Consider the following 15,704-nt stretch of genomic DNA (forward strand, 5'->3'; position numbering starts at 1 on the left):
AGCGATAGTACAGTGGATATGGTGTTTGCCTTACATGTGGCTGACCCAGGTTCGGTCTCTGGCATCCCATATGGGATATGGTCTCCCGAGCACCACCAGGAATAATTCCTGAGTGCAGAGTCAGGAGTAACCCCTGAGCATCCCTTGGGGGATAACAAGACAAAATAACAAGACAAAAAACTGGAATCAAGAGGAATGGTTGGGTTCATTTAGATTGAGATTTTGTAGGGAGGAGGTACGCAAAGGCCCAGGAGAGAGAAGCATGATGTGGGTTCAATTCCTGACACTTCACGACCCCTCTCCCCCCAGCACTACAATAAATAAACACACAGACGCATAGACTGTATAGGGAAAAGTAATGACAAATGCGAACTAGAAAAGAGTATGCCTTGAAGCTACTTTCCCCTATAGAGTCTATACGCCTGAATACCCCCGGGTTCTGAAGCCTGGTTCGGACACACACATTTTATACTTAAAACACACACACACATACATACACACACACACACACACACACACACACACACACACACACACCCTGGCTAGCTCCCTGTGGCATATCTGATATGCCAAAAACAATAACAAGTCTCACAATGGAGACATTACTGGTGCCCACTTAAGCAAATCTATTAACAACGGAAGGACAGTGCTACAGTGCTATATATAAACACAATAAGGTCAGAGTCCTGCCGTTTTCAGAGGGATTTCTTTTTCATTTCCCTGAGTTATAAAGTTATTTATTATTATTTCAGGCATTCAGAGGGATGTCTGGAACTTCCTCTGTTTTTTTTCTTTCTTTCCTATTTTGCAGTACCAGGGATCGAACCCAGGAACACATATGGGAGACATGTGCCCCCTCACACAGCTGCATTCCAGGCGCCTGCCCCTAGTTCTTCATACTGCAAAATAAAAGAAGTGACGACAAAGGCTTTATTCAGGTGGTCATTTATTAAATACAAGCTTTTGAACAGACACCCCCAGGCAAGTCTGATGAGAAGTCACCTTCCTGGAATGTTTCAAAATAGTTAATGTTGATCAAGTTTTATTTCCGTTCACCCCGTAGCTAGTTGGTTGTTGGTTTTCTGGTTCTTTCCCTCTTGAGCAGTTAGAGCCTGGGCATTGTTTCCTCACGTGACTTCCACGGACTTGTAAAGGCACCCAGCAGACTTAAGCTCTGTGCGCTGCTGCTTAGCAACCAGCATCAAATCAAGTCGTGAAGCTTTTGTTGAGTCAGATACCAAATAGCAACGGGCACCTTCCCCTGCACGGCCAAAAACCTTTCAAGTGTCTTTCAGTTTTTACACTGCCATTAAGTTAAATTAAAAAAAAAAAAGAAAGAAAGAAAAAAGGAAAACCACAAACTCAGATTTGCTTGACCAAACTTAACTTAATTTTCTAAGCTTAGTATTATCCTCTTGGTAGGGCCTACCAGAGCTGATTCATCTTCGTTTCCCTGTCACACTCCAACTTAGCCAACACAGAGTTTGCTCTGACAGATTCTGAGCCTCTTCCGAGTTCCAGACAAGAAAACACTTCTTGAAGCTTCCAAGAAGTGTAGACAGTAACCGTGCTGTACCACGATGCAAGTCCCATTTTGGGGGGAGCCTCTTAGAACTACTTCAAGGAGAGGGTAAAAAAAAAAAAAGGCACAGAGGACACTTGGTTTTGTTACCAGTGGTGGCCTAAAGCTACACAATCGCCTTTGTGATGGGTGAAAGATGTCCAGCAGCATTAATGGTGCCATTCGTAAAAAGTTTCAGGAAAAGAGCTCGAAACACAAAACAGCGGGTTGAAAAGACTTACAATCCAAGGACTAACTCCAGAACACAGAGACACTAGAGGCAGCGTAGAGGTTGTTGATGGGAAAGCTGCTGGGAACAGCTGCCTCCCGAGGTTGTGTCCACTCCCCTCCAACTGTCTCCTCGAAAACTCGGGTCCTTCTCCCCGTCCCGCTCCAGCCCCACACCCCCCTTCTCTACAAAATGAAAAACACCCTGTTAGATTAAGTTCATAAGGTAAATGCAAGTAGGTGGGAAGTTTATTTTATATACAGTTCATTATCTGAAGTAGAGGAGGTTAATAAATATGAAAACGAAGCTCAGTGTAAGAAAACAGCTCCTATCAAACCACACGGTCCAGGCCCAGGGAGCGCACGGAATTAGTATCGGACGCTCTGCTGTCTGCCACGGTCGCAGCCTTCCTTTTTTGACCAGCACAGCGACAGGCGACAAACATCGACTTTATAGCGAGTGTGGGCTACCCTGATTTGGGGTTTTCCAACAGACACCATCCCAATTGAAGGTTCGCTTATAGCAATGTATCAGGGGCAACCAGACAGTTACCATCTCGGGGGCCAGGATCATGAGCTCTAAATGAAGCCGTGACCCAACTTCTACACTGTATTGCATTTGTTGTTTATGAAATCTTCGGGCTTTTGGGTGGTAAAATGGCTTGTGGACTCGGCTGTACAGAGTCCGGCTTTGCTAATTGATGACCTGAGGCTGTTAGAAATCACACTTAGAAATGGTAAGCCCAAACAAACGAGCTCTATCATTCGGGCGTCTCAGAATTCAGTCTAGAATGTTAGTAAACACCACACTGCCCTCAATTGACAGTGACCGAAATAAAATGGAGCACATGGCATGCCCGCACTCTGCTCAGTGTGTGGACACACTAAGATACACCATCGATACTAGGTTTTTTTGTTTTTTTTTTTAAATGTTACCGTAACATTTTTCATGGTTATGATATTCATTGACTAACTCTTCTACCAAAGTCTAGTCCTTGTAGCACAGATTTTCATTAAAAAAAGGGCCCAAGAACATCCTTTATTTATTTGCCTCAGAATTTGTTGACTCAGGTTTTTGAATCAAGTCTGTTTACTAATTCCCCTAAATATCCTACAGGGGTGAGTTTTCTGTGTTCTGAATGCCACAGGGGAGAGGCTGGACTCAAAAGTTCAGAGATAACACAATATTCAGAGTTACAAGATAATACAGTAAGAGCTACCAACGAACATTCCCCTAAAACTCCTTTTTTCATTTCATTTATCACCTTACTCAAAAGACCCCTCAAATGTCAAAGTATCTTTTCTGTAAGGTCGTTCATGGACATTACAAAGCTTTAAGGAGGCAAAGGACTAACGCTGGGGCCACGAGGAATAGCGAATGCCTCTGTAACGAGTGGTTCTGAGAGGATCAGAGCTGTTACAGGACATCGTATACTTACAAGCAATGCTCACCAATGATGTCTGAGCAGTTCTTGAAAGAGAAATAGTAACAGGAAGTTTTAATAGTGGGAGTTAATATAAATTAAGGTAGGAGAAGTAAGAAGAAAGAGAACAGAGGTTAAAAAATTAGTGACGATTCTAACTTGGTGATGATGTAGTATCACTTCCTGTAAGCTGGGAGAGCACGGTCAAGTTCTCAGGAATCTAAATGATCATAATTTAAGCAAAAGCAGTTCTCTAATATAGTCAAGAGAGGAAGGAAGAAAGAGAAAGAAAGAAAGAAAGGAAGTAAGGAAGTCAGAAAGAGAAAGGAAGAAAGAAAGAAAAGCAAACAGAACCAGAAAGTGAGAACCGCAAGTGCTTATCTACACGCTGGGATTGGTGTGATTGGTCTGGTTCACAGTATTTATTCAAGTCGCTCCTTCTGTTGCTTCCTCTCGGCAAGCCACCTTTGGATTTTTTCTTTTAGTTCTGTGTTTGGCCGGATCTGGTCCATGGTGAGGGGACTACGATTAAAGGGATCTGTTTGGTCACTGGGACAGAGAGAGAAAGGAAAAGGTTTTTTTACTTCCATAAACCCTAACAGCCTCAGCCCAAAAACAAACACCTGGACACTCTCGGAGACAGAAACTATGGGTGGTCGATTTCTCTTTCTTCCTTCACTGCCAGGGATGAGCCCAAGGCCTCACACATATAAGACAAGAATGTATTTATTCTATCAGTGAACTACAAACAGCCCCTCCGCGCCCCCGCCCCTCCCCCCATTTCAGCTTTTTTATCTCACCTACCTTTTTTTTGTTTTGTTTTTTGGGCCCTACCTAGTTGTGCTCAGAGCTTACTCCTAGCGCTGTTCAGGGGACCTATATTTAGTGCCAGGAATAAAACCCTGGGAAGCTGGCATGCAAGGCAAGTAAGTGCCTCACCCCTGCTTCCTCTCTCCAGCTCCTGGTCCTGATAGAGTCCTTATGTCCCTAACAGTCAAGTGCAGCCCTTTATCCAAATGATTCTCCAACAGACCAGCAAACTGGCGATATTTCTGGGGTGCAGAGGCCTGGCTCGGAGGCCTGGAGCGCACTGTGCTTAGGGGTGCTTTCCAGGGCGCACTTACCTGAGCAAATGCCTGGCAATGGTAGAGCGATCCACAGTGACCCTGGAGGACGGCAGCACCACGGGGTCACACATGAGCGTGCTCATGATGGGGTCCAGGAACTCGTCGCACGCATCTGCGTAGGTCTCCTCTTCCTGCTGCTGGAGGTCGGCTAGAGACTGAACAGAGACACGCGAGTTACTCCCGCGGCTCCTCAGAGTCCGACCGCCTTCACCTGCCCTTCTGGGAGGTGGGTTGAGGCTAGTTCCAGCTCTGAGCCCACAACCAGCCCCTGACAAGGTTCAGGGGAGTTTCTGGGGTGCTGGGGAGAGAAGCGGGGTCGATGCCTGCAAGCCAAGGACCTTGCCCCTGTTCTTTCTCTTGGGCCCCCTATACCTTGATCTCAGAAAGTGAAGTGACAGAACTCGCTTATGGTCTCCGAGGCAGCAGAGCAAGTTTAGCGCCCAGCTCCATCTCGGCAACCTGTCTGGCTCCGCAGGAGCTAATTCTACTGGGGGTCTGGGGGTGGGGGGCTCTCCAGGCTCATGCTGTCCCTTGAACACGGATCTCACGCGCTTGTCTCGATGCCTCTTTGCTTCCTTACTCCCACTGTGGAGAAGCCTGTGTTCTCTCTTGAACACATACTTTTCCCCTCTCTCTCCTTTCATCTTTCTAAATATGTTTTAATAAACACTGGGCTGAATTGATGCTGGGAACATTGGTGGTGGAGAATGGGCACTGGTGGAGGAATGGGTACTCAATCATTGTATTCACGGTGATTCATTTAAAAAAAAAAAAACAAAAACCCAGGGCTGGAGGGATAGCACAGCAGGTAGGGTGTTTGCCTTGCACGCGGCCGACCTGGGTTCGATTCCCAGCGTCCCATATGGTACCCTGAGCACCGCCAGGAGTAACTCCTGAGTGCAGAGCCAGAAGTAACCCCTGTGCATTGCCAGGTGTGACCCAAAAAAGCAAAATAAATAAATAAATAAAAACACCCTCCCCCTGGGTAGGAGCGATAGTACCAGCAGTCAGGGCATTTGCTGACCTGAGTTCGATCCCTGGCATCCTGTACGGTTCCCTGAGCACCACCAGGAGTAATTCCTGAGTGCAGAGCCAGGAGTAGCCACTGAGCAATGCTGAGTGTGACCCAAAAAAAAAAAAAAACAAAACCAAAAAAAAGAGTGAACAAGAGGTCTTATTTATTTTGGTTTTGGGGTTAAACCTGGCGATGCGCAGGGGTTTATCCTGCTCTGCTTTCAAGAATTACTCCTGGTGGGCTCTGGGGACAATATGGGGGGGCTGTGTGCAAGGCAAGACTCTTACTGCTGAGATACCTTTCCAACCCCCTATCCATAGCACTGTAGCACTGTCCTCCCGTTGTTCATCAACTTGCTCAAGCAGGAACCAGTAACGTCCCCATTGTGAGACTTGTTGTTACTGGTTTTGGCGTATCGACTATGCCATGGAGAGCTTACCAGGCTCTGCCGTGCAGGTGGGATACTCTCGGTAGCTTGCCGGGCTCTCCAAGAGGGACAGAGGAATTGAACCCAGGTTGGCCGTGTGCAAGGCAAATGCCCTACCTGCTGTGCTATCGCTCCAGCCCATACATTTTAAAAATGAGAACACTGTGCCAAAGGCTGTGAGTGAGGAGTGGGGAAAAATGGGTGAAGAGGTTCAAAAGATAAAAAAGAAAAATAGGGCCAAGGAGAGAATTCCAAGGATTATCACGTATGCTTTACATTCCAGCTTTGCATGCTGGAACCCCAGATTCAACCCTTGTCACAAGGTCCCAAGCTTCATTGTTAGGTGTGACTCAAAAAGAGGAGAAAAAATACAGTATTGTATTCAGTTAATCACTGTGGTCGGTATATGGTAGCTCCACGAGCAAATATTAAGAAGGAGGAGAGATCCTAGCCCAGAGTCCGACAAAAGCTGTCGTCCTGCTATTAGTGTCTCTTTACAGAGACTGTCACCGAGTCAGGCCCCAAGGAACCAAGAGTCATGAAGGAACCAAATGTCAAAGCCACTTTCATTTTTTGTTTTCTTGAAGTCACTTTTAAATTCTGGTACCTGTTTGTACCTAAAACCAGAAACTGTTTTTCGTACAGGAACTGCCTGAGTGACTCTATAATTATGCAAATGCTAACCCTGCCACCCCCAGATCCTTCCCAACCGTGACATTTACAGCGGGTCTGTTATCAAGATTTTTCCCTCTCTTGTTTCTTCAGTGCTGGGGATCAAATCCAGGTCTCATGCGTGCCAGGAAGGTGCTTCACCGCTGAGCCATGGGCAGTGTCCAACATCAATAAATAGTCTCTACTCAGACGAAAAAGAACATGGCACTTCTAATGCCTGGACTGATCAGGAAGAATCATTTACCTTTTTGCTTCTTTTTGGTTTTGGGACCACTCCTGGCAGTGCTTAGGGGGCTGTTCTTGACCTCTGCTTGGGCTTTGTTCCCAGGGGTGCTCAGGGAATCATGCCAAGGACTAACCCCTGGCCTCCTGCAGGCAAACCCTTTGAACTCTCTGCTTTGTCGCTTTATATTTTTCAAGCAATGTTATTTCCCACCTGGGAAATTGACTTTTTGTTGTTTCTGGGCCACACCCAGCAGTGCTCAGGGATCACTCCTGGTAGGGCTCGGGGGGACTATTAGGGTACTGGGGATCAAACCCAGGTCAGCTGTTGCAAGGTAAGCGCCTCAGTCAGTGTCTTCTCTAGTCCCCTTAACAAGTTAGTTTTCCTCTTTCTCACCTTGATTCTTTCTGCTAAGTTGCTGAACGCCACAATCATATTCCCAGGCTTATTTATCTTCTTCAGGACTCGGACTGTCTGTGCAAACAGGGTGGGGGAATAGGAGCGTCCATCCTTGGGCACGGTTGCACAGAAGTTCTCCTCATCCCTGAAGAGCAGCAGCACAGAGAAACGGAGCATCAGAGTAGGTCCATGAGGGAGCTACAGCGACCAAGTTTTCCATCATTTGCCATAAATGACTTTTCTTTTGTTTTTTTGGTTTGTTTTTTGGATCACACCCGGCGATGCCCAGGGGTTACTCCTGGCTTTGCACTCAGGAATTACTCCTGGTGGTGCTCGGGGGACCATATGGGATGCTGGGAATCGAACATGGGTCGGCCGCGTGCAAGGCTATTGCTCCAGCCCCAGACTTTTCTTTTTTTGGATGAAAAGAACCCCCCCAAAAATTCAAGAAACACTTAGGCTTCCTATATAGATGGGTATGGCCTCGTAAAAATGGTGTTACTCCATTCGTGTTCTTCTGATATAGACTGGTATTTTCTAACATTTAGGGAGGAAGTCTATCAAGTATCCTGCAGCTTTCAAATACTGCTGCTTGGGGCCGGAGCGATAGCACAGTGGGGAAGTCACTTGCCTTGCATGTGGCTGACTGGGTTCAATCCTGACACCCTAAATGATCCCCTGAGCAAACAGTCAAGAGTAAGCCCTGAGCACTGCCGAGTGTGGCTCAAAAACACAATATAAAACGAAAAACAAACCCCAAGCCTCCAAAAACCCAAAAAAGGATCACTGCTTTTTCAAGCAGTGGTGTAGTGACGTCGATCTGCTCATTCGCAGAGCTGAAGGCAGACAGCTGGAAACTGAACACCGGCCCACAGGTCCCGAAATCACATCATTAAACTACAGAAGATTCTTTCACCAATGAGAAAGAACTCTTTTTCAGTTTGTTTTTGTCTCTCTCCACCTAATTACCAGCCAGCCATCCCCTTACCAAAACCCTGGATGAGAAGATTCCCCTACTCCCCCCACCTCCCACCCCCGACGTGGCCTGCCCGCTGCTCCGCTCAGGTACCCGAGATTCAGGTAGATGGTGCAGATATCCGACACGAGCTGCTGGGGTTTGAAGTCAAATTCACTGAAGTCCTTGACCTTGAGGGCCCCCATTTTGGGCCCAACCAGGTGCTGCAGGAAGTAGTTCAGCATGGAGATGATGCGCTCGGCCAGGAAGGGGTGCACGAAGAGGGACTTGATCTCTGGACAAAAGTGCACAATCCGTTAGCAAGCAATAACAAATACAACAGGACAACTGCCCAGGAGTCAACACCGCTAACATGTGTTGCCATTTCCTGGCCACCTTTACATACATGCATCTTTAAAAAATGCATGATTGTGATGAAAACATTCTCTCCACTACACCACGAACACCTCCCCAACTTAAGAAGTCTGCTTCGATGCTGCCAACAACAATGACCACCATCCCATGTGGTTATTTATTTGTAGAAGTGCTGGGGATTGAACCCCGGGCCTCACACACAAGGCATGTGCTTGACCAACGAGTAACACCCCTGACCTCTATGTACTAATTCAATTAATCAAGATAATTAATTTAATTATCAGTTTCTCACACCAGATATATTCTAAGTGTTCTATAATTACAAATGGCTAGTTCTGGAAAGCCCATTTATAGAATATTTAAGTCCTAAGAGCTGGAGAACATACTGAGCACACCCCTGGCCTGCAGAATGCTTGGGTTTGACCTGGCACAGCATGGTACCCTGAGCATCACTGGGAACAATCCCCCCAGCACAGAGCTGGGAGCAGCCCCCACGCACTGCCCTACACCAAGTATCTAAATCATAGCGAGATCTACATGACAGCAATGATTTACCCCGTTTTAAATTATTAAAATTATTAAAAGAAATTAATATGGTGCCATGGGTCAAGTCCAAGTGACCCACACAAAGCCCTTTGAGCCCCCTCTCCAGCCCCTATAACCTTTTCTTATTTTTGGTCTCCCAAGAGATGCTTGTGAGGCCTGCACTCCCCCTGCTCCCCCGCCCCCGGTCATTCTCTGCTACCTGGGCTGGCCCGAGGATGGAGGCTGCTCAGACTAGCCACCTTTGACATACCTGTGCAAGGGGCAACTGAATTGGACAATGACTCTCTATAAGAAGGGAAGAAAATGCTTTCATCTGCCACATTTACCCAGAATTCAAGATTTTTTATTTTGGGCTGCTGGGGGATCCCCCCAAAGGTCTCACACCGTCCAGAGAATTTAATGATCATTTTCAGATCATCCCTCCTTTAGTTGATTATGTACGTGGCTAACTCGCCCTCCGGATGGGCAGTTGTGTGAGGATGCCCTGTGTCCAGGGGCTGACCACAGCCGCTTCGGACATGCGGCACTCTGGGCACTTACCTGATGTGAGAAAGGCAAGGGTGCCAATGGTTTCATTGGACATGATGTTATGGAAACGGGCCAGCTGTCCAAACATCTGCAGGCCAGCCTCCTTCTCCCGGCGGGCTTCCGGCGCGAGGCTATCCCACTCGCCGCGGTCCTTCTCAATCTGCTGAATCTTTATCTTGCTCAAATACTGCAGAAATCAGAGCAGGAATGTGACCGGAAGGGAAGGAAGAGAGGCTGATGTTGAAGAGGTCCAGTTTTCAACCTAGTTCACTAGGCTGGGAAATCCCAGGAGTTGGGGAAGGCCACGTGCCTTTGTTCCTCTGCTTACAGGGAGAGCTTCGAGAGAAACTGTGAAGCCAAGGACAGGGATGGAGAGCGTGCTGGGACTATAGGTGCTGCTTTGATCCTGGTACCAAATAAGTCCCCTGAGCACTGCTGGGAATGACCCCCTCATTACAAACAGAAAAGAAAGAAAGAAATTATGAGGAACCATGGAAATGGCGTAGACAAGCAAAAATTTTTTGGTTTGGGGCCACATCCGGCAGTGCTCAGGGCTGACCCCTGGTTCTGTTCTCAGGGATCAAACCTGAGTGGGCCGTGTGCAAGGGAAGTGCTCTCCCTGCTGCACTCCTGCTCGGGCCCTGGAACTCGGGGTCTTTCTGTTGCACGCTCCTGCTGAGAAGGGCCAGTTTGTTCTAGGATTTGTTTTTGTTTTCTAAGAAAACCTACCTAAAACCCTTAAAGAATCTGATCAGATTTCAGAGGCAACGGAAAGAGGAATATTGGTTTCGGAGTCCTTATATAGAAAAAAAGAAAAACCTAGAGCAGAGATTGTTTTCCAAGGGGTTGGGTAAACCGTACAGTGGGTAGAGCGTTTGCCTTGCGGCTGACCTGGGTTCTATCCCCAGTACCACATACTGTCCCCTGGAGTAGTCCTTGTGCACAGTGCCAGAAGTAAGCCCCGAGCATGGTTGAATGTAGCCCTAAATCAAACCAAACGAGTGATTAAAAAAAAAAATCAAGTCTTTTTGAAGAGGGCTGAGAATCACTGCCAAGGAAGCCCCTGTTACTGACAGGCTGGGGTAGAAGTTACAAGTCCCTGAGGAGAAAAGCAAGATCCTCCTGCCATGTGTCTGCATTTGGCCTCATCACACTTTTTCCTCCACCCTCCACAAAGTACCACCCTGGCCCATGGAACCTGCACACGGGTTTCTGGAGTCCGAGACCTGTGGTGCCAGGATAAATACTAGACAGTAGACAGTAGAACTCTCCGTTCTGCTTAAAAGGCTAAAATAACAAAACCAAAAAAATGTTTGCATGGAGGACAATTTGGTGACACCACTTTTTCTGTTTACCTGTATGGCTTCATCCAAGAGGAAGACGGCATCGTTCATTAGCAGGTTGAGAAAGCGGAGGAAAAGTGGGGGGTTCATGGCTTCTAAGTTCTTCGAGGCATAGTCTGCCAAATCCTGTAAGTCACAGACCAAGAGGGAAGCAATCACCACCCTGGTGGTTCGGAAGTGCCGGGAACCCAGCTTTGGTGCTCCCCGAACCCTCTCACCTTAATACTCTCTCGATAGGGATCCGTTCCCCACATGTACCTCAAGATAGGGTACATGGGGCGGCGATAATTAAACTTCTGTTCAAACTGATGCGGGTCTCCTGGAGTGAGGGAGGGGCAGAGAACCAACAAAGGCGGTGCCATTAGACACAGGGACCTTTGACCATAGCTGCGTGTGGGGACAAGCCTACAGTGGATTTTCACAGCCTCAAGCCAAGCCTTCCCTTGTTTCCTCGATGACAGGCTAAGAGCAGACAGACGTGCAGCTGTCCTCACAGAGAAGGACATGGACCAAGTGTCCAATAAAAGCCACTGGATGGGCCAGAGCGATAGTACAGCGGGAGGGCCTTTGCCTTGCATGCAGCCACGCCGGGTTCAATCCCTGGCACCCCATGTGGTTCCCCGAACCCGCCAGCAGTAATTCTGAACACAGAGCTAGGAGTAAGCCCATCACTGCCAGGTACAGACCCCAAACAAATATTCACTGGAGGGCTGGGGAGAGTTCTAAGGGCCAAGCACATGCCTGCCCGTGGGAGCCCTTGGCCTGATCCTTGGCACCACATGGTCCCCTGAACATGCTGCCAGGCCCCTCCATGACCATGCCATGAGGAATTATTCCATACCAGGCCACAGAGTCAGAACTGAGTCCTGAGCTTCACAAATGTGGTCCCCCCAAATCAAAACAATGACAACAACGAAACCCCACACAGACACAGACAAGGAGCTAAAAATGAGAAGTGGATACTGCTTTTGCCATACCAAACACGGCCCAAACTTTGTGGGCTGTGGCATGTAAAAGGGATAGAACAGGGGGCACAGGGCCCCTGTCACTGATGCAAGGCGCTTCACCTTTTATTTATTTATTTTTTTGGATTTTGGGGCACACCCGGCAATGCACAGGGGTTACTCCTGGCTCTGCACTCAGGAATCATTCCTGGCGGTGTTCAGGGGACCATATCGAACCCGGGTCGGCCACATGCAAGGCAAACGCCCTACCCGCTATGCTATCTCTCCAGCCCCCTGCTTCACCTTTTAAACTTGCACGGAATAACAAAGGAAGTGTAATGGATTGTCTTGGGAGATAATTTCAGCCATCTGTTGTGCAGTTGCTTCTTTTTCTTTATTGTGGGGTCACACCAACTGTGCTGGGGGCTTATACCTGGCTCTATACTTAGGCATCACTCCTGGCCTGGTTTGGGGGAACACAGGTGGTACAGGGTACTGATCTGGAAGCACCTTATCCCTGTACTCTCTCTCTGGCTTCTACTGAGGAACAATTTTATTTGTGGCCATATCCAGGTATGCTTGGGCTGGGGGTCAATCTCAGGGCCTGGCAAATGCTGGGCACATATGTGGTATGCCAATGAAACTACGCCCCTGGTCCAGTTGCTGGACACTTAAATCCCTTTTGCAGGTGAGGAAAGCAAGGCTCAGAGGTGAAGAGTCAAACAGAAAGCTAGGAAGGCTATCGGCAGTGTGAAATGCCTCTTTAAAGGGCATGAGTTGTTCCCACAGAATGGCAGGGCATCCCCCTTAGCGAGTGTGGTGAACAGAGTGTATGCTTTGCAGGAGAGGCCTGGGTCTGAGCACTGGACCATATGGTTCCCCCTGAGCACCACCGACAGTGACCCCAAAGCATCAAGCCAGGAGTAGCCCCTGAGCACTTCTAGGTGTGGTCTCCAAACCTAAAAAGAAGGGCCAGAGTGATAGTACAGCGGGGAGGGTGTTTGCCTGGCTAGCAGCTGACCCTGGAATCCCATATGGTTCCCTGAGCACCACCAGGAATGATTCCTGCGTGCAGAGTCAGGAGAACCCCTGAGCATGAGCATCGCCGGGCGTGACCCAAAAAGCAAAACAAAACAAAACAACAACAAAAAAAACTCCTTAATACATTCTGTTTGGGAGCTGAGTGAGAGTTACTGCTTCCTCTGACATTATCTGAAGGCTGTATTTCATGAGGCCAAAGGAGAATGCACATCTGCTGTTACTCTCACTTAATCAATGAGACCATGAAAGTCAACACAGTCTGGATAAGACTTTAAAAAAAACCAAACCAAAACAAAACAATCCCACCAAATCCCAATCAGCATATTATGTCATTATCCACCATACTGCAATTTTATTTGTTTGTTTTTTGCTTTTTGGGTCACACCCGGTTTTGCACAGGGGTTACTCCTGGCTCACACACTCAAGAATTACTTTTGCTGGTGCTCGGAGGACCATATGGAATGCTGGGAATAGAATCCGGGTCGGCCATGTGCAAGGCAAACGCCCTACCCGCTGTGCTCCAGCCCCATACTGCAATTTTAATGGGGAGCAGGGGTGCTTTTATGGGGGTACCGTGTGGTGCAGGTGACTGAGCATACGCCCATTCCAGCACTTTGAGCTATTTCCCTGGTTTATTCTGCAATTTTAGCAGGTGTGTGTGTGTGTGGGGGGGGGGAGAAGAGTGAGAAAGAGATATTCGAGAGAACCCCACCTTCGCCAGAGGGGGAGACAGTCGAGAGCACACGTCTCGGGTCAAGAAGCTCAATGGCTAATTTGTTTGAGTATGATTTTAACAAGCTGCTTAGATGGTGCTTCTCTTTATGGGAGGGCCACATCCAGTGATGCTCAGGGCTTATTTCTGACAGGGCTCAGGGGGCCATACGGGGTGCCAGGAATCAAATGTAGGCTGGCCACATACAATGCAAGCGTGCTGCCCAGCTTACTATTTCTCCAGAAGAGAGAGCTTGTTTTTTAGGTGAGACAAACCTGTCTACTGGGCAGCTGCACGACACAGACCAACAATTCGAGCATCCAAGTCCTTGTGTGAAAAGCGGGCCTAACACAGTACAATGTTCCAGAGGCTGATACATAATGAGATAATGTTGAAAAAAAAAAAAAAAAGCACTGAGCCTCAAGGCTGGAGCACGGCTGGGGCTCGCTAAGAGATGCCGTCTTGGACACCCCGGTACTGGCTAGGGCATGGAACACCCCCCAGATCAGATTGTCAGCTCCACAATGCTTCACCTGTAAACTCGATATCCACGAAGACTTTGATTAGAGCTTCTGCAAGGTGGGGGGCGTGGGGGAAATTGCAGAACACTCGTTTCCGGTTGAACACACTAGACACCAGGGGGTTCGGGGCTGAATCCAGGTGGGGCATCACTGCTTCCAACACCTCCGCCAGTTTGGCTCTTAAATGAGGATTCTTCATCCTGCCAACAGGGCAGACAGCAAGATGAGCTGGAAAGAAATGAACTCCCAACGTGCTGAACGGTTTCCTCTACCGAGGAGCCAAGATACCCTGTAATCGTGTTGGGGGGTGTGGGGTCGTGGAGAGGAGAACTTTAAATCTGTTAACTTCTGAGGGTTAATTCAGGGGACCCCATTTAACACATGAAATCACAGCTCATCGAAGAGGGGACCAGGATTGAAGTTTCCGTTTAGTCATTCTCCTTTCATTTAAAAAAAAAAGTTGTGTTAAATTTGTTTACATGTTTTGGGGGGCTGCTCCCGGCAGTGTTCAAGGAACCATGTGGTCCCAGGACTAAACCTCGAGCTCCTGCATGGGAAGCATGTATGCTAGCCTGCTGAGCCATGGCTCTGGCCCCTAACATGAATGTTCTGGGAGCTACACTGGCGGTGGTGCCAGGGGAGAATTTGGGGCTCTCACAAGTGAAATACATGCTCCAGCCCTTTGTGCCATTTCTCCGACTCCCGTGTTTACTTTTCTTTTTTTTGGGGGGGGGTCACACCCGGCGATGCTCAGGAGTTACTCCTGGCTCTGCACTCAGGAATTACTCCTGGCGGTACTCGGGGGACATATGGGATGCTGGGAATCGAACCCGGTCGGCCACGTGCAAGGCAAACACCCTACCCGCTGTGCTATCACTCAGCCCCTCTTTCTCTCTTTCCCAAATATTTACTGCTTGTTGCTCGGTTCTCATGGGATAAACTTTTCAAGATTTCTTTTTTTTGGCCTTTTTGGGGGGGTGAGGCTGGGGTCACACCCAGAGATGCTCAGGTGTTACTCCTGACTCTGCACTCAGGAATTTCTCCTGGCAGTGCTCAGGGGATCCCATGGGTTGCTGGGGACTGAACCTGGGTTGGCCACGTGCAAGACAAATGTGCTAGACACTGTACTATCGCTCCAGCCCACCACTTTTCGAGGTTTTTGCGGGCAGGAGTGTGATTATTCTGTATTACTACATATACCATGTGCACTTAACAGATACTTATGAACTGAAGGTTTCTTCTCCAGCCGCTCAGCTCAGTAGAAGGCTGGCTCCTCCCCGTGTCTCTCTGACACAGTTCAGGACACTGAGTTCTTCTCTTCTGTGTACAGCAGAACCTCAGTTCCATATACAGCCTTTGTTTTGTTTTGTTAAAAAATAATTAGAGAAGCGGGGCCTGGGTACTAGGACAGAGTGGGGCTCTTGCCTTACATGTAGCTGACCTGGGTTCAATCGCTGGCACCCCATGATGGTACCCTGAGCCCTGACAGGACTGATTCTAATGCATAGCCTGGAGTAATCCCTGAGCACCGCCAGGCGTGGCCCATTAACAAAAAAATAAACAAAATTCAGAGAACTCCACGGGTCACTGGGAGTGAGGATCTTCCTTTGGGAAAAAAGGACGAGAGGGAGGCCAGAAAACATTTCCCTGATGTTTCCTGCTT

The 15,704-nt window shown here is 48.1% G+C and overlaps 1 protein-coding gene across 1 annotated transcript in view; it reads right to left on the reverse strand.

Moving 5' to 3' along the window:
- Positions 1-935: 935 nt before the first annotated feature.
- Positions 936-15,704, reverse strand: part of UBE4A (ubiquitination factor E4A) — a 36,278-nt gene continuing 21,509 nt past the window's right edge. Inside the window, exons 13-20 of the mRNA XM_056107642.1 lie at positions 14,054-14,241; positions 11,042-11,142; positions 10,836-10,949; positions 9,493-9,667; positions 8,146-8,326; positions 7,074-7,221; positions 4,338-4,495; positions 936-3,762 (exon numbers count right to left, since the gene is read on the reverse strand). Of these exons, the coding sequence (XP_055963617.1) occupies positions 3,636-3,762; positions 4,338-4,495; positions 7,074-7,221; positions 8,146-8,326; positions 9,493-9,667; positions 10,836-10,949; positions 11,042-11,142; positions 14,054-14,241 (1,192 nt within the window). The 3' untranslated portion in view covers positions 936-3,635. The remainder of the gene's footprint in view (positions 3,763-4,337; positions 4,496-7,073; positions 7,222-8,145; positions 8,327-9,492; positions 9,668-10,835; positions 10,950-11,041; positions 11,143-14,053; positions 14,242-15,704) is intronic.

The sequence above is a fragment of the Sorex fumeus genome, unplaced genomic scaffold, assembly GCF_029834395.1.
Source record: "Sorex fumeus unplaced genomic scaffold, SorFum_2.1 ptg000169l, whole genome shotgun sequence".
NCBI classification, from domain to species: domain Eukaryota; kingdom Metazoa; phylum Chordata; class Mammalia; order Eulipotyphla; family Soricidae; genus Sorex; species Sorex fumeus.